Source organism: Equus przewalskii, chromosome 7, assembly GCF_037783145.1.
Source record: "Equus przewalskii isolate Varuska chromosome 7, EquPr2, whole genome shotgun sequence".
Taxonomy (NCBI): domain Eukaryota; kingdom Metazoa; phylum Chordata; class Mammalia; order Perissodactyla; family Equidae; genus Equus; species Equus przewalskii.
The window spans coordinates 47,017,661-47,036,792 of NC_091837.1; the positions used below are offsets into that span (position 1 = coordinate 47,017,661).

At 43.0% G+C, this 19,132-nt stretch overlaps 1 protein-coding gene across 2 annotated transcripts; it reads left to right on the forward strand.

The window, feature by feature from the left end:
• The first annotated feature begins 189 nt into the window (after nt 1-189).
• LOC139084839 (collectin-12-like) lies at nt 190-18,785 on the forward strand. Of its 2 annotated transcripts, XM_070629805.1 has the most exons (5): nt 190-491; nt 6,651-6,857; nt 8,739-9,198; nt 16,871-16,969; nt 17,705-18,785. In XM_070629805.1, exons 3-5 carry the CDS (start codon nt 8,994-8,996, stop codon nt 18,577-18,579), a joined length of 1,179 nt encoding a protein of 392 aa, XP_070485906.1. In that variant the 5' UTR covers nt 190-491; nt 6,651-6,857; nt 8,739-8,993; the 3' UTR covers nt 18,580-18,785. The 2 variants fall into 2 exon arrangements, with proteins under 2 accessions (XP_070485906.1, XP_070485907.1); XM_070629806.1 differs by lacking the exon at nt 16,871-16,969.
• The last annotated feature ends 347 nt before the right edge of the window (nt 18,786-19,132 follow it).

Here is a 19,132-nt window from a genome sequence, read left to right on the forward strand (position 1 = left end):
CAGCTGCGTCCACTCCGGCCGCGCAGCCCTGCGGGGAACAAAGAGGGAGCGAGGCAAGGACCCGGGTAACTGTGGCAGGGCGCAGAGGGGCGGAAAAGCCGCAACCGTCCCAACCAGGACGCCGCCGCCGCCCACTTAGCAACCCAACGGCGTCTACCGGCCTCGCTCGCGCCCGCCCCCGATAACGTAAGGGCGCTACCGGCTCCGCCCCGCGCCCTCCCGGGGTGACGTAATGGCGCCGCCAGCCCCGCCCCGTGCCCGCCCGAAGTGACGTAATGGCGCTGCCGGCCCCGCCCCGCCCCACCCGGGAGGTTTACCAGCAAACGAAACCCAAACAGCGTACTCATGTTCAGGATAAGTAAACGCTAGGACCAGAGCTGCCAGTCGCACCTGGTCTCCACGGCAACGGATTATTTCTTCACGGAAACGAGACCTACAGAAGAAATTATTCAATTAACGAGTGAACATAGGTTTTACTTTCTTGTTCCCAGGTCAGTCAGTATTTAAAATAATTTTTTAAGATCATGTGTTACCAACGGCTCTGTAATTTTGGTCGCACTGTTCAAAGTATAGACTATTTCCTCATAGTCTATAAATTTAAAAAATTACGCTAGACGAGATCAGAGATCCTCAACTGAGATTGCACCAAAATCGCTGACAAAATTACCCCAACTATCTAGAGCTACATTTCAGACCTAATGAAGCAGAATCTATGCGAGAAGTCATTATAATAGCTCCCCGTGTGATTCTGAAGTCATTCCTAAATAACTACCAGACTGATTGCTGAGATTCCTAAGCCAGAAACATTAGTGAATTCATAAGTTCCATCTTACCAAAGACACGTGGCAAATGCAAGCTTTGCATTTCTACACGAAAAATGTATTGGGAACCCTTTAAACGTGTGACCATCAGGTACAGCCTTCCTCACCGCATCTTGAAATTCTTCATTGCCTGCAGATATACTTGTTGCACTCTCAAATTCATAAGAAGCCAAAGCTGGTGATAAGAGAGAGGAAAGCTGGTCTTCCCAAAAAGTAGTGAGACCAAGATCCTATAGCAATCAAAAGAGAAAAAGAAAAAGTGAAATACATCAGTATTTTGAAAAATACTATAATAAAAGTGTTAGTTATTTTAATGTATGTCAAGAAAAGATTTTTAAAACCTGACAATTTTTTAAACTTGTTATTGTAGGGATACATAGAAATAAAAAAATAAAAGGAATTACAGGTATCAGGTTTTACTGCTTAGAGAAATAACCAAAAAACATTCAATACAACGATGTTAGTGAAGGCTCCAAATCCTATACTTCCTTAACATCCACTAGAAAAGACCAAATGCTATAGTCCTACCATGGAAGACACCATGTCATTGAATTTTAAGGCCACAGTTTATTTAACTTTAAAGAGTTTAGTAAGATTGAATCTGCTTAATTTGATTGCTTCTACCATAAATTCAACTGTACTAGGGGAGAAAAGTCAACAAATTGCATACATAATTAAACTCAAATATTGACTGAGCATTTACTCTGTGAAAGGCACTAACTTTGATACCATAAGAGATAAAAAGCTGAAGAAGACATGCTACAGGCCTTCAGGAAGCTTAAAACGTGTTTCTATGGAATGTTGAAGGCAATTATTTCATTTATAACATCACATAAACTATTGATATCTAGACACATGATTTTTTTTTAAGATTGGCACCTGAGCTAACAACTGTTGCCAATCTTTCTTTCTTTTTCTCCCCAAATCCCCCCAGTACATAGTGGTATATTTTTTTAGTTGTGGGTCCTTCTAGTTGTGGCATGTGGGATGCTGCCTCAACATGACCTGATGAGCAGTGCCATGTCTGCGCCCAGGATCTGAACTGGCGAAACCCTGGGTCACTTAAGTGGAGCGCGTGAACTTAATCACTCAGCCATGGGGCCAGCCGCAATACATGATATTTTTAAAAAATTGTTACCAACATAAAAAGCTTCTCAAAATTCTAAATATTTTGATTATCATAATGGATCTTTAGCATTTCTTGATTTCACATTCAAGGTTTTAATTGGTTCCAAGTGATTCCAAAGGCCCATGATCATCTATTATTTTCCTGTGGCAAAAAGTGAATCTCCATTGTATATATATATTTTTATATATACCATGCATCTGTTGTTGGGTGCTTAAGTTGCTTCCAAGTCTTGGCTATTGTGAATATTACTGCAATGAACATAGGGGTGCATGTATCTTTTTGAATTAATGTTTTTATGTTCTTTGGATAAATATCCAGAAGTGGAATAGCTGGATCATATGGTAGATCTATTCTTAATTTTTTTGAGAAATCTCCATACTGTCTGCCATAGTGGCTGCACCAATTTACATTCCCACCAGCAGTGTATGAGGGTTCCTTTTTCTCCACATCCTCTCCAATGCTTGTTACTTCTTGTCTTTTTAATAATAGCCATTCTGACAGGTGTAAGGTGATATCTCATTGTAGTTGTGATTTGCATTTCCCTAATAGTAACGTTGAACATCTTTTGATGTGCCTGTTGGCCACCTGTATATCTTCTTTGGAAAAATGTCTATTCATATCCTCTGCTCGTTTTTTGATGGGGTTGTTTTTGTTGTCGTTGTTGAGTTGTATAGGTTCTTTATATATTTTGGATATTAACCCCTTATCAGATATATGATTTCCAAATATTTTCTCCAAGTTGGTGGATTGTCTGTTCATTTAGTTGATGGTTTCCTTTGCTGTGCAGAAACTTTTTAGTTTGATGTAGTCCCATTTGTTTATTTTTTCTTTTGTTTCCCTTGCCTGAGGAGACATGATATTCAAAAAGATACTGCTAAGACCAATGTGAAAGAGCATACTGCCTATGTTTTCTTCTGGGAGTTTTATGGTTTCAGATTTTACATTTGAGTCTTTAATCCATTTTGAGTTAATTTTTGTGTCTGGTGTAAGCTAATGCTCTGCTTTCATTCTTTTGCATGTGGCTGTCCAGTTTTCCCAGCATCATTTATTGAAGAGACTTTCTTTTCTCCATTGTATGTTCTTGGCTCCTTTGTCAAATATTAGCTGTCCATAGATGCGTGGGTTTATTTCTGGGCTCCCGATTCTGTCCATTGATCTATGTGTCTGTTTTTCTGCCAGTACACTGCTGTTTTGACTACTGTAGCTTTGTAGCATATTTTGAAGGCAGGGGTTGTGGTACCTCCAGCTTTGTTCTTTTTCCTCAGGATTGCTTTGGCTATGCAGGCTCTCCATCTTATCCATTTTTATGTGTACAGTTCAATAGTGTTAAGTACATTCACATTGTTGGGCAACCAGTCTCCTGAATTCTTTCCATCTTGCAAAACTGAAACTGTACTCTTTAAACAAGTCCCCATTTCTCCTCCCATAGTCAATTTTTAAATTAAAAAATACAAATAGAAATTATATTTCCTTCCTAAACCAATACCTATAGACCTACAATGTTCAGGCCACTGAGTTCCAGATAGTGGCTGGAATTCTCCTCACTTGCAAGCACTGTGGTCTCCAGACATCCATTATGAAATTGGAGCAGGGCTGTGTGACAGGCTCACCATGAGGCTGTAGTCAGCCTGTTACCAGGCTGGTTGATGCTGCAGCTACACCTGCCCCCTGTGTCACGCAGGGTTCCTAGCAAGGAAGTGAGATTGCCTGGCTGGCAGCTGCAAGCCCTCCTCCCTTTTGGTGGCAATCAAAAGATTTTTTTTTTTTTTGCTGAGGCGGATTTGCCCTGAGCCAATCTTCCTCGATCTGTTGCCAATCTTCCTCTTTTTGCTTGAGGAGGATTTGCCCTGAGCTAACATCCATGCCAATCTTCCTCTATTTTGTATGTGGGTCACCACCTCAGCATTGCTGCCGACAAGTGGTACAGTTCCATGCCCAGGAACTGAACCTGGGCCACCAGAGTGGAGTGCACCGAACTTAACCATCAGGCCACAGGGCTGGCCCCCAACAAAAGATTTTGAGGAAATTAAAAATATCTCCTCATGGGGGCTGGCCCCGTGGCCGAGTGGTTAAGTTCGCGCGCTCCGCTGCAGGCGGCCCAGTGTTTCGTTGGTTCGAATCCTGGGCGCGGACATGGCACTGCTCATCAAACCACGCTGAGGCGGCGTCCCATACGCCACAACTAGAAGGACCCACAACGAAGAATATACAACTATGTACTGGGGGCTTTGGGGAGAAAAAGGAAAAAAATAAAATCTTAAAAAAAAAAAAAATCTCCTCATGAGGAAAATGTGAAAGCCCCTTGAGCTGGATTCTTCTATGGTGGGCTTGTAAGTCTGGCCACTGGGAATAATGACACTAGATGTCATTTACATGCCCTTTATAAAACACGTTATCACATATAATCCTTCCAACATCAGGTAAACTATTACTTTCATTTTACGTCTGAGGAAACTGAGGCTCGAGATGTTAATTAACATGTTAACCCAACACTGTAAGGAATGACCAGGAAGAAAGTCAGCGGGCAGTGTGCCTGTGGGACCCAGTGACTTTCTGTTTTTCTCCCTTTCCCCAGCCTCCGGGCAAGCCAAGGGTGTAGTTCTATGAAAGGAATGCTCCAGTTAGTGGAGGGTCAAGTCAGCAAGCGTTGGTTTCAGTTCTGGCCCTAAAGAATCCTAGGAACTAGTAGAATTTTTTTTCTTAAAAGCCTGTTTATTTTATAAAAATTCATTGAATTATACTCTTAAGGTTTGGACACGCAATTAAAAAGTTAATTTTAAAAAGGAAAAACCTGCTTAATCCTAAGTCTCCCTCCTAAAATTCTGTAAACCTAGAATAAAGCATACTTCAGACAAATTATGAATTGGCCAATAGGGGATTGGCACCCCCAGACTCCCATTACAGAGCACTGCCCTTCCTCAGGTGACCCAGCGTCATCACGCTCCCCCTCCTCAGCCCCACTCAGGTCATATTTAGTGAGAGCATCTGAAACTTACTAAAGTGGGAAACCTTAAAGTGCTTTCAAGTGAATTGTCCCCACTCCAGGTTTAGATTGGACTTTGATAAGCTATAAACTACAGGAATAGATATGGACCCTGCCAGTGGGTGAGACATTTAGGGAGAAACAGAAGGAATGGACAGGGCGTTCCTAACCCAGAGGTCTGCTTCCTCCAGGCAACACTGTACTACCAAAACTGGGCACTGGTAATTTGGTAACTGGTTTTTGTTATGCCCCTGGAGGCGATACTGCTAATAACGCGCTGGGTGCCTGGCTTGCTTATCTCACTTAATACAAAAACTTTGGAGGTAAATCCTGTCGGTATTCCTATTTGCTAAGGAGGATACTGAGGCTCAGAGATGTTAAATAATTTGCCCAAAGGTACACAGTGAGTGTAGTTTGAAATTGAAAATATTCTGATTTGGTTTATGGTGACAGTGAGCAGAATATTTAAAACTGGGACTGATTGAGAAAATCTGGGCGGTCTTCTTGCCTGCCGTGGTAAGGCAACGTTTCTTGAGAAGATGTAGGATTCCAGAATTGTTCTGCAAAGCCCAAGGAGACAAAAATTCTGTCTGGGTCACAAGGTGTGTTTGGCAGGCTGAGGCCCTGCCAGTTTTCTTATGTGGCCACAGCCAGCGCCATCTGGTTTAGCACCAGGATTTGCCAGAAGGGCAACTGGAAAATCCGAGCCTGGCGGGGGCAGGTACAAGATCAGTGCCCAGGTGGTTCTTTGGGCTTACCATACCAGAAAAGAGTGAGTTCTTTTCCTATCCCCTTAGGGAAAAGTGCACACTGAATTGGTTTTAAGTACAGAAACTTTGCTCCCTCACGTGGTTTTCACTTAAGCAGTTGCCTTTAGCTCTGAGACTGTCTTATGGGCAGTCTGTTAATCCCTGGTAATTCCTCTGAACTACATCTCAGGGCTGGCGGGAGCCCGTCTGCAGAAGTCCACACTTGCAGGGAGGCCGGGCGTCTAGGCAGGGCTGCCGGCCTGGGGGGAGCTCCTGGGGGCAGGACTGAGGTCCTCAGGGGCAGGGGTCGCTTCTCCTGGGCTCCTTACACCCAGAGCAGGACCTGGCCACGTACAGCAAGGCACCACCAGGGGGCATGCTCGGAACATGGACGAGAGGAATGAAGACAGACTACAGCATCTCTGCAATTAGATCGTAACTCAAGGGGCAGATTTGATTTGATGTACACATGAGAACTGTGCTTTCTGGCAATGTTTAAGAACATACAGTAATTAAACGCAGCATCAATGAAGGGAATAAATGTGTCAGCTTATAAGCCTTAACACCCACTTTCCACATCCTGGAAGGACTAGATGTGAAGACAGATAAGTGAGCAGGTAGATTAGAGTCGTCCCCAGAGTAAGGACCATTGTTGGTTCCTACTTTGTTGTTGTCTTCACTGTTGGTTCACCCACATCCAGCGTATGTCTGTCCCAGGGCAAGCACTCAATAAACAGCTGTTGCCTGAATGAATGAACAGATGGATAAGATTTGCACAATCTTCAGTAGGGATCCTCTTTTCTTAATCCAACAGGAAGCTTTGGAGTAAATCTGTCAGCTGCTAGGGGCCTGAAGAAAGAATGAAGAATTACTTTAGAATCCACACATTTTTTAAAGAGTGAAATCAACAAAGATACACATAGATTTATGAAATGGAAATAGGATGTTTGTTTCTACTTTGTAATTAGGTGGCCCTGGAGCTTATGAATGAAGTTCAGGAACATCTGGAAGAGGAAGAAAGGCTGTGCCAGGCGTCTTTGGCAGATTCCTGGGGCAAATGCAAGTCCTGCCTGGAAAGTAGCTGCCTGAGATTTTATACAGCCTGCCAACCTCGTTGGACCTCTATGAAAAATACAGTAAGGGGAAATAGAACTCAAGATTTCAGAGTTCTTAAGGTAACTACTTCAGCTTGCTTTTAAAAAAAACATTTAATTTATATTACTATTTAGATGAGAGATGCCTGATCTGATTCTGGCCTTTTGCAGTCTAGAAGCTAACCTTCGTGCTCAGGTGTGAATCCCCGTGTATATTCAGTTACAAGTTAGAACAGCCATGCAGCGTTTGTCCCTCCCTTTAATGACGCCCTGTGTATCTCTCTCAGAAATATCCTGACCCATCTGCCTTGTGTTTATTATTTGTGAAGATGTTCCCACTAGATTGTAAGCTCTTTAAGGGCAGGGACCCTATCTTATTTGTCTTCTTTTAAGCATTGTAGTTATCTAATAAGAGTTTGCTGAATTGCGTTCTGAATAATAGCATTATAGTCTCTGAATTCCACCTGCTTTCGTTTTTTCCCCTGGAGGCCAAACATTTGAAGACATTCTCTGCCTCCTCAGTCTTTCCTTCACTAGACCCGCCCTCTTGTGGCAGCACACACATATGCACACATTCATGTCCCCTTTACCCAGATCCATGTGTGTCCTGTAGGACAGGCAGGTTTTCTTTTTTGTCCCCTTTGGCTATCATCTGGGCAGAGGGAATCTCAGAGGGTGGTGACCTGAGTAGGATGAGCTCTGCCCCATAAAAGGCTCCTATTCTCTTGGCCTGAATTTCCCTTCCCCTTCAAGAAGTGAGCTGAAAATGGAGTGAAGCTTCCCTCTGCATATTAGAGCGTGCACTAATTAGAGTGTGCTGCTGGCATGGCAGTGCTGTACCCAGTTATAGAGGGATCAATGCCTAGGATAACTCATATGCCAAGTTAATTTGCCTCCACTGTTCATTGCATCTGCTCTATTTTTATAGCTGCTGTTACTCTCTAATACAGCAGACTATGGTGGAATGAGCACTGGCTGGAAGTCAGGAGATTTGGGGACCATTCCTATCTGTGCCAGTTGTGTGACTTTATGAAAATTTCTTGGGACTTTAAAAGTTTTGTTTTAGTGGATGGATTCAGGTAAACAGAAGCTGGCAGAGGGGAGAGGCAGATGATCCACCCAGATTACTTTTTGAGAAAGGCATGAGTCCTCTAAGAATTCTAGAGAATTCTTTGAACAGCACTGGGATGCCACAGAGGTGATATTTGATAGTTAATAATGTTCCATAACACTCAGTGAGGCCATATCACTATCATATAAGGGCAACCATGTTCTGGCATGAACTTAGGTGTCATATAGATGAAGCAGAGCATGGTGTGACTGCTCAAAAATCTTTTCCCACTGAGGGAAATTCTACAGTTAGAGCTTTATTCCTTTCACTACAGCCAAGGAGGGCTTTGATCACTGCTAACGTGTAACCATGCCTAAGTAACCTGTTCAACTGTAGCAAGCATCTGTAGTTCGGTGTGAATGTGTTGATCTTTCCTTTCCATGAACTAATTTATGAGACAAGAAAGAGGAGAGGATAAGGACACTAATGTCATTCCACTAAGGGAAAAAAACCCTAAAACCCTAAGACAGGGGTGAAAGACAAGAGCCTTCTTCACAGTTTTTGGGCAGTCTACACGGCGCCCTTTAGACCATGGCATGCCAACCACCGCCAGTACATCAGGTTGTGGCTTGTCAACAATATTGCAAACTTGGCCTTTTTAGGGCTTTGGTAGGCAAACACAAGCCAGGAGGAATTTCAGATGCTATTTCCAGAGTCAAAGTCAAAGCCAGGTAACAGAGTGTTAATAAATTATCTTAAAGTGAGTCACCTTTTCGGGCAGAATTGCTTGCCCAGAATTGTTTTTGATTCAAAATGACTACTGTAAGTTGACTTTAAATTTTACAGTAAGAAATGGTCCAGAAAGAAAATTAATTTCTTATTCCATTTCTATCCCCCATCCCACCCCACAGGTTGAACAGTTTTTCAGGAAAATATATCAAAAATATATCAATATATCAAAATATATCAATCAAAATATATCAGTGTTTCCTTTCCATGAAGATAATGAACAAGATCTCCCTATTGGTGAGAAGGTTGTTGAAGAAGATGCACAACTGACCCAAATAGAGAATGTATTCAGCCGATTAACTGTGGACGTGAGATTTTTCTAAAACAGGAGTTTTAACAATCTTCAAATATTTGACCAGGCTTTTCAATCATATTTCATGTCAGATACAGACTTAATTGAGCCTTACTTTTCTCCAGCCTTATCCAAAGAGCCCATGAAAAAAGTGGATCTTGTGCAAAGTTGGGACATTCCCAGCTTCTTCCAGCTGTTTTGTAATTTCAGTGTCTCCATTTATCAAAGTGTCAGTACAACGATTACTGAGACGCTGAATGCAATAGAGGATTTACCAAAACAAGACAAAGGCAAGTACAGAAATATTATTTTTACTTAGATGCCTATATTAAAGTTAATTTTTGTTTAACTTTGGAAATGATAGACATTTCTAAGTCATTGTGCAGTGTTTCTGAGAGTAACAATTTATGGATAATTAAAGTTTCAGAGCGTCGTAGAAGAAGCTTTGAAGTCTGCCAAATACCATCTCTCTTCCATCATGGTCAAGAGCTCTGTGAGGCTGTTCTCTCTTTATAAAGCACATTTTCAAAGCTGAAAAGAAGATGTTAGTAGACTGAGAACTTGAAAAAAAACCAGTTACCTCCTTTATTAAAACTCGTGTGGGTGCTCAGCTTTATTCTGCTTGAGCATCATGGGATTTCTTTAAAATCAGTCTAGGCTCCTCAACTCCCAATTTGGGAAGAAGCCTAGTGTCACATATAACAGGTCACATGTCGTGCCTTCCATGACCTTCTTGACATCACTGCTGTAATTCCATATCATAACATTTATGCACAAAACCGTAGAAAATGCTCATAGACAAACCCAAAACTATAGAAATAGGAATTTCTGTAAAGGATAAGAATTGGTATTCTACCAGTACCACTCAGGCCCCCTGATATTCCATGTTGGAAAAACAATGCTGCTTTATGTTTAAGGCAGAAGGAGATACCGTCTTCAGGCTTCTGTGGAGTGGCTGGGACACAGCGTCTCAGAAGTGAGAATTGCCGTGTGGGCAACTGTAGGACTGGTGTTTCCTTGGACTTATCTCTCATTGACCACTAGGCCAAGTAAAAGGCTGCTCCCCTCTGACGTGAAAAATAAAATGGGCTCCTTCTAAGATCCTGCCATTTGTGACGATGTGGACAAACCTGGAGGACATTATGCTAGGTGAAATAAGCCAGACACAGGACAAATACTACATGATCCCACTTATACGAAGAAGCTAAAATGGTCAAACCCATAGAGGCAGACAGTGGAATGGCGGTTGCCAGGTACAGAGGGGAGGGAGGAACGAGGAGGTGGTGGTCAAGGGTACAAAGTTTCAGTTATACAAGATGAATAAGTCCCAGAGATCAGCTGTACAGCATAGTGCCCATAGTTAACAATACCATATTGTATAATTAAAAATTTCCTAAGAGGCTAGATCTTATATTAAGCATTCTTGTCACAAATAATAATAAATGAGAGAGCAGGAGGAAACTTTTGGAGGTGATAGATAGTTGTATGGCATAGGTTGTGGTGATAGTTTCATGGGTGTATACTTATCTCCAATATATACATTGTATATATCGTATATATACAATATATACGATATATACAACTCATCAAGTTGTATATATTAATTATACATGGCTTTTTTTTTTTTTGAGGAAGATTAGCCCTGAGCTAACATCTGCTGGCAATCCTCCTCTTTTTGCTGAAGAAGACTGGCCCTGAGCTAACATCCGTGCCCATCTTCCTCCACTTTACATGTGGGACGCCTACCACAGCATGGCTTGCCAAGAGGTGCCATGCCCGCACCCAGGATCCGAACGGGTGAACCCCAGGCCTCCAAAGTGGAACCTGTGCACTTAACAGCTGCACCACCGGTCCAGCCCCCACGGCTTTTTGTGTGTAAAAAACAATAGGTTCCTTTTAGCTGACTCTTTTCCAATTATATCAGCTGCAGCTGGCAACACCTGAATCAAATTCTCAAAGTTGCCACAACATTGCATAACTGGCCTCTATATAGGAGGGGCTTACCTCACGCTATCAGAAACTGAAGCCAGGAAACAATGCATTACGTCCTTCCCACCCAGTTGTTCCAGGAGCAGAGAACAGCCATTGTTACCAGGATTGTCTGTTTTGGGGTCCCGTGGACTTTTTTTATAAGTCAGGTGTTTTGTGTGGTGTTCCATTCTGAGGCTCCAAATTCACCAAATATTCAGGAAAAGCATCAGGGCAGTAGACTAAATATGTCAATGCTGGGATGATATTGAATAATTTTTGCCTGACGTTTTAAATAGATATCAATTGTTTAGAAATAATATTCAGAATGTGTTCATTAGAACAAAATCGTGCCCCCCTCCATCTTTCACATTGTGTGGCAACTTTACACATGGGTTGCTACGTTCAAATGTGCACAGGAGTAGTAGTGACTCAGACAAGTTGAAATCCAGATAATTTCCCAACCACTGCGACTCCCTCCCCCTCCATCTGCTAAGAATGTGGGCTTCCACCAGTTCAGCCTCAGGTTCCTCCCCATTCACACACCCCAGGACCAGCACCTGCTCGCAGATGGCTCATGGGCCCCCTCGCCCTGTCCCTCCATACCACCTGCACCTCGGTGATCACCTGGATGTCCAGGGTGCCCTGTAAATGCAAAAATTAAAAACAAAAACAAAATAGCAATCAAAGAAGCATGTGTTACACCCTTACACTCTTCTATCTCTGGTGTCCCTACCCTAACCAGACGGTCCACAGCCAGCCCAACAGAGGAGACACTGTCTTCTCAGAGGAGCACAGGTGGCCTGTTTATCAAGAATAGTCAGGCAGGGGCTGTAGGGCATTTGCATGTGTTTCCATCACTTTTCTGGACAGGTGGTAGGGGAGGAATAAACCTATCATGCCTGGAAAATCCACCCAGTGAGAAGACATTTTGGGCTCTGCCCCTCGTGGTCGGCAGAATAATAGCTGCCCAGAGATGTCTACCAAGCCCTCATCCCCAGAACCTGGGAATATGCTCTGCTAATGGCAAGGGGAAAGTAAGGTTGTAGATGGAATTGGGGTTGCCAACCAGCTGACCTAAAAATAGGGAGAGTATTCTGGATTATCCAGGTGGCTCCAATGTAGTCATAAGTGTTCATAAAAGTGGAAGAAGGCAGAAAAGAATCAATAGACATGGCAGCATGAGGACTTGGCCTTACTTTGCTAATGTTGAAGACAGAGGAAGGGAAAAATCCAAAAGAGAGGGTTTGGGTTTTTTTTTTCTTTTTCTTTTTCTCTTTTGGAAAGTACAGATATTCCCCCATTTTTACAACATTGGAAAGCCGTTCTCGGCTCTGACATGTTTTGCATGTTCTGGTCCTTTTGCCTGGAACACTTCTTCTCTGCTGTCCACCTGAATCACTCCTTTCCCTCATGTCTCAGACATGTGTCCTGCAACAAGCCCCTGAAGGCTGAGTTGGGCCCCCCATTAGTTTCCTAGCACCTTTACTTACTCTTAGCCCCTTCACACTGTATCATTATGGCCAGTGGGCTTCTCTGTCTCACGACCCAAACTATAACTTCTGTGAAGGCAAAAGACTATCTTTTATCTGTTCTGTGTCCCACTAGCCCTTAGCCTCATGGTACTTAATAGGTGCCCAATAAAGTTTACTGCATAATTTGATGAGAGGATGGATGGATGCATGAGTTGTAGATTAGGACGGACCTCTGGAAAGGCAGTCAAATCAAGGCCCGGGGACCCGTCACAATCGCCGCACCTCAAGGCCCTACCTGGACACCCAACATCCTGAGGATCCGCTGGGCCCGCCCTGTGGGTGTAACTGAGCAGGAGGAGGGAGGAGAGACTGAGGGAGCAAGACAAGTGCAGGCGAATGGCGTTCTCGCCCCTCTTTCCCTCCTTCAAGGCCCCCGTCCCTCAGGCCTCTGCTGACAAAAATAAGATAATACAACATGCAGTTTTGGTTTCCAAACACAGCCCCAGTGAACTGAAATGTTGCTGTTTTCCAGATGTGTTTTCTCCTTGCTTGTACATGATTCCTCTTTCTTGCTGAGGAGATTCTCGTGACCCAACATTGTAAGAGGCAGAAAGACAAGACCCAGTCTCCCTTCACACGTCTCCCTTTGCAGTCTAGAGAAGCTCTCCATTTAAAAAAAAAAAAAAAAAAAAGGAGAAATAAAAAAAAAAGAAGGCCAGTCCCTAGTGCAGCGGTTAAGTTCGCCCGTTCTGCTTCAGTGGCTGGCAGTTCACTGGTTTGGATCCCAGGCATAGACCTACCCCCTGCTTGTCAAGCCATGCTGTGGGAGGTGTCCTACATACAAAGTAGAGGAAGATGGGCACGGATGGTAGCTGAGGGCTAATCTTCCTAAAAAAAAAAAACAAAAACAAAAACAAAAAAAATATTTAGTGAAACAAGATGTTTCTCTGAAGGAGAAGTTGAAAGGAAATGAAATAGAAACTCCTTTATTTATCAGTTAGCAAAGGCAACTCCATACCGTTTTCTTCAAAACTGTCCTTTGCTTCTCCTTTTATGTCACTTACACAGCTACAAGTTAGGATAAAACTTCAGTTCCTTCAAGAGAATTTGCTGAACAAGTCAGAGAACTGCTGAGTCACGCAGACAGGTCTGTACAGTGGCTGTGACCAGGAGGCACGTCAGCCACTTTACAGAAAGCACATTCCTGGACAGTTACAGCATGATGCATCCTCTGCACTGGGCCTTTTATCTCAGTCAACGGAGCTTCCATGTCAAAAGCCATCTTCTAAGTTCAATGGGTCAAGTTTCCTCCAGAACATTCCCTGAACAGGAAAATTCCCCCCACTTGTCCTGCCCAGCAGGCATCCTTCTTGAGGTAATTAGAACAAAGAAGAAAGGTAGAAATCTGGATCATTCTCAATAAGAATCTCTTGTGACTCAAGATTCCTAATCATCAAATGTCTACCTTGTGGCCAAAAAACCAGATTTAGGGAAAAGAAATACTAAATGAGAGGCAATGCGGAGTTATAGAGAAAGTATAGATTTTGGGGTTAGGGCTCCTGGCCTAGTATCCCACTTAGTTACTTCCGAGCTGTGTGACTGTGAGCAAGTTTCTGAACATCTCTGAGCCTCAGCTTCTTCGTCTGTTAAAGAGGAGTTATAAGGTTTAACTGCAGTGTGGTGCAGTGCACCTTGCAAAGAGTAAGCACTCAATAAATAGAGGCTGTTCCTACTGCCATTCAGATAAAGGTTCAGTCGGTATGGTAGGAAATCAAGCCATCAGGGAAGGCTTAGCACAATGTGGGGGGAGGGCTGGAGTGGACCTTAAAGGATGAGTGGAATCAAGACAGGGAGGAGGAGGTTAGTGGTCCAGGCTAAGGGACGATACAAAGTGCTTTTACAGAAGAGGTGTTCTTGTCAGATTATCCCAGAGAGTTGGCTTTGGGAATTTGAAGAGGGACAGCTCTTCAGGTGTAACCTGAAGCACTGATATTCTGAAGAAAAGCTCTGTCAAGAAACAGTTTCCAATAAAGGGGAGCCCGTGAAGAAGCAGACAGCTAGTAACCCTCTGTGTTTCACGTCCATTTTCCTCATGTGAGAACCATCTACAAATGGAGATCGACTTGCAGTGGGAAGCTGCCAGCTTTTCGACCCTAAAGTTTGCAGCTTTATACCAAAATCCTATTTTTAAACACAGACACACAACGCCCCAGAGCATGTAACTAGTTTATTAGCACTTGTGGGTGGCACAAATAGTTTCCTTGCTGCCCAGGAGAGAAACCTAACAGGTTTGGTTTTTTTCGGTGAATGTGTTTATTTCTTTACTCTATGCTAACCTGAATTGTCTGTCCGTGACTATTCTGTGTTTTTTAAAACTTACATGGAATTAAAATCAGAGAGGGTAGTCAGCATGGTGAGAGGTTTCTTTGGCTTCCAGGAAAAAAGGGAGGACTTAAGAGCCTGCGTGTGGTTTGAGGACAGACTTGATTTAAGCATCAGAACTGAACCTAAACTTGGAAACATTCTGTGTTTTATTTTTTAAAAGTGTAGCTTTGCTGAAATGCAGCTGAAACATCTTGTTCTTCAGAGTTCCCAAGGACTTAGGAGTACCTATCAAACAACCCTGAGGTGCGGATTACTGTAACTATACCTCTGTGGCTACAGAGTCATTTTTTTAAAAACAATAATTATTCAGCTCAATGTCACACTTGCCTCCGGTGCCGAGCCTTCCCTGGGCTGGTGGGTTTGTGTGTGTGTTTGCATGACCTCTGGCTCGGCCGATTTTTCACAGGCCTCGGCAGCCAGCAGGCAGGTTCTCATTTATTTAAATAAATGGCATAATAAGTAAGTATGTGTTGAACAACTACTAAATGCCACACACTGAGTCAAGAGCTGGAGATAAAACTGAAGGCAAATTTCCCTGCCTTAAGAGATCTTCTAGTCACCAAGCCACGACAACACAGTGAAGAAGTCCCACAATAGGGAGGGGACTCCTTGCCGAGAGAGGTCGGCAAGACGCATTCAGGCACAGGTGTCCCACAGGAAGTGACGAGCTGGGTCTTGAAGAGCAAGTAGGGCTTAGCTTGGTGAAGAGGCCAGGGAGGAACATTCTAGGTGGGAAGGAGAACATGTGAAAATGCTCAGGTGAGAAAGAGCACTTGGTGCATCGATCACATCTCATAAAGGCCAGAGTGTAGAAGCCGAGGGAGAGCCGAGACAGTCTCCAGGCACGGTGCGGGAGCGGAGGAGCTGTTACTCCGCTCCTGCAGACCCGTGGGGGTGTACTTCTTCTTATTGGTGGGAGCGCGGAAAAATCTCCTCACACAGTCATGCGTGGGAGGAACACTGGGTGAATCCAATAAGTTGGATCCACTGGCTCACAGTTAATACACAAAGCATGAATATGCTTTTAAAAACCCATTATTTAAAAAAATCTGGGGGCCGGCCCGTGGCAGAGTGGTTAAGTTCGTGCGCTCCGCTACGGCAGCCGTGTTTCGCTGGTTCGGATCCTGGGTGCAGACATGGCACCACTCATCGGGCCACGCTGAGGTGGCATCCCATGTGCCACAACTAGAAGGACCCACAACTAAAATATACAACCGTGTGCCGGGGGAATTTGGGGAGATAAAGCAGAAAAAAAAAATCTGCTCATACTAAGAATAGTCAGACATACTCCCAAGCTGCTAGAGGTTGGATCCCACAGGAGAAATACACTCTTATTAGACATTTTAGAAAGATCAACTTGAACTCATAACCATAGAGAATTACTGCCTTCTGAGAGTGAATAAGAAAAGAAGCTTTTGTTTAACACCACCACATCACTAACTTTCCCTCTCATGTATAATTGAGAAAATGCTAAAAAAAAAAAAAAAAAAAAAAAGCCTTATTGGTAAATCATTGTTTGGAAACCCACTGAGGCATCTTCCTGGGAACTGATAAACTACAGGTTCCCTTGTCCCTAAGGAGAAGCAGATTTCCAGGCCTCAGTGGTGGAACTCATGACAGAGAGGGGCAGACACTCTTGACTTTGCACCCCTTCTACGAGGACTGCGTATTGACTCGAGCTAGGCATTCTTCATCATGGAATCTCTCTCTAGGTGAGTGAGTCCTACCTGCCAGGAATGGTAGGGAGTCTGAGAAGTGATGAAATTTTGTAAATGGTCACAGTGTTATGCTTCCATCTGTGGAAATTAACATAGGAAATGGTACAGATTGAGGACTTCTATATACACAAAAATTTACAAGTCAGTTCCAACAATTTCTAAAACATCCAAGGCAATACCGCATCATGAGAGCAGTTAAAAACATACAATTCTCCGATTTACAAGTAACTACCACTAGGTTTTGTGACAAGTTATTTTTCTAAAAGAATGGCTTTTCCCCCATATTTGATTTCATTTATACTCTTTGTTTCAATGTTTCTTTTATTCTGTAATGAAAGAATCTCTTGTTGAAACTGAAAAATAAAAATAAAATTTGAGAAGGTATGTTTATTAATGCATTGATTTCCAAATCTTAGTTGTAGAGAAAATGGACAGTGTCACAGGTGGCATGGAGACATCTCGCCAAACCTGTGGCGACAAGCTCACAGCAGTGGAAAATGACTTGAGAAAATTAGGTAATCTGCAATGAGAGTCACTGTAAAGTTGAATCCCCTGACTGCTTTGTATAAATGACGACAGCTTTTTGGAATGATGTTGCTGTAACCTCACATTCACCCAGAAGGACATTACATTTTTGTGTTGTATGAATCTTCCCTTATGATTTAATTCAAAGACTTTTAAGGTTAAGGACCAATTTTGGAGTTCAACTTCCTCCCCCCAAAACCCTATTATGTGCCAAATAAAATCTGAAGACCAGCCCTGATTAAAAGGAACAACAAATACCATTTATTAAAAACTGTTTTATAAAATGGTCAGTAAATTCCCATTTGAATTATTTTAAATTGCATAGAAGAATTGTAGAGATTAATTTTAAAAATGAAAGATTCCAGCCTATTCTATCCTTTGATTTTTGTTTTCATTTTTTAGAAAGGAATTTTGGTGAATTTAACCAACAGTAGGTTATTTCCTTGACACCCTGCCCAGTGCTCTAGAATCGGGTATCTTTCCCTCCTTCTTTGAGAAAAGTGTTGACCCAAGTTAGTCTGTCCTAGTTCTCAGCACCCCTTCCAATTCCTCAGGGCTCAGTTTTAATAGATATGTGGATTTTACTAATGCAGAGCAGTCGGTGTATCCCACAAATTTTATATCTGAAATACCGTGCATAACAGTTAAGTCTCGTTGGGACCTTTGACCTCACCTGAACACTTGTCCATACCACCAATCTAAGTAACAAACGTGCCTTATTCCAGGGGACCAAACTGGGAAGAAAGCTATAAGCGCCAACTCAGAGCTCTCCACCTTCAGATCACACATTCTGGATCTTCGACAACAACTTCGTGAGATCACAGAGAAGACCAGCAGGAACAAAGATACGCTGGAGAAGTTGCAGGCGAGTGGGGATGTACTGGTGGACAGGCAGAGTCAACTGAAAGAAACTCTGGAGAATAACACTTTCCTCATCACCACTGTGAACAAAACCCTGCAGGCGTACAATGGCTACGTCACAAATCTGCAACAAGATACCAGCGTGCTGCAGGGCAATCTGCAGAGCCAAATGTATTCTCACAACGTGGTCATTATGAACCTCAACAACCTGAACCTGACCCAGGTGCAGCAGAGGAACCTCATCTCTAACCTGCAGCGGTCTGTGGATGACACGAGCCAGGCCATCCAGCGAATCAAGAACGACTTCCAAAATCTACAGCAGGTTTTCGTTCAAGCCAAGAAGGACACTGATTGGCTGAAGGAGAAAGTGCAGAGCCTGCAGACGCTGGCTGCCAATAACTCTGCCTTGGCCAAAGCCAACAACGACACCCTGGAGGATATGAACAGCCAGCTCAGCTCATTCACAGGTCAGATGGACAACATCACCACGGCCTCACAAGCCAACGAGCAGAACCTGAAAGACCTGCAGGATGTACACAGGGATGCGGAGAACAGAATGGCCATCAAGTTCAGCCAGCTGGAAGAACGCTTCCAGCTCTTTGAGACGGATATTGTGAACATCATCAGCAACATCAGTTACACAGCTCACCACCTTCAGACACTGACCAGCAATCTGAATGAAGTCAGGACCACTTGCACGGATACGCTGACCAAACACACAGATGATCTGACATCTTGAATAGCACACTGGCCAACATCCATTTGGATTCTGTTTCTCTCAGGACGCAACAAGATATGATGAGGTTGACGTTAGACACTTGTCTGTGGACAGAGAGCTTTTGTAGCTTTCCAGAAGCCTGACTGTCTTAAACATGAGGTCAAGAATCAAATTATTCTTCAGAATGATTACCTAATAATATCTATTAAATTTCCTTTTAATTGATACATTCCTTTTCACTTCAGTGAAGCAGAATAACTTTTTTTCATATGTAGAAATAAAACACACTTCATACGTTTCATTAATCAAACACATTTCAAATGTTTGATTAATTCAGTTGCATTCCAAGTAGATTTTTAAATGAGAAGGAAAATGCACCAGATTATATTACTGTTTTTCTCTATCTTCCAGCCTTACCACTAGTGGTTCTAAAATCAAGCCTTCAAGATTTTAGACGTCAGTAAGAATTTAGACGTCTCTACTTCCTGTTTTGTTGGAAAACAAAATGGAAACTTATCTCAGGGGTGGGGCCCAGGGCTGGGCCCTTCTGAAGGCCTGCAGTGTAGTTGCCAAA

What these genes read in the sequence shown, in the direction of transcription:
- LOC139084839 (XM_070629805.1), top strand. Translation starts at nt 8,994, where the DNA reads ATGTCAGATACAGACTTAATTGAGCCTTACTTTTCTCCAGCCTTATCC. An exon ending in TTTACCAAAACAAGACAAAG is followed by an intron (nt 9,199 to 16,870) that starts GCAAGTACAGAA and finishes TCCAAATCTTAG; the next exon opens with TTGTAGAGAAAATGGACAGT. An exon ending in AAATGACTTGAGAAAATTAG is followed by an intron (nt 16,970 to 17,704) that starts GTAATCTGCAAT and finishes GCCTTATTCCAG; the next exon opens with GGGACCAAACTGGGAAGAAA.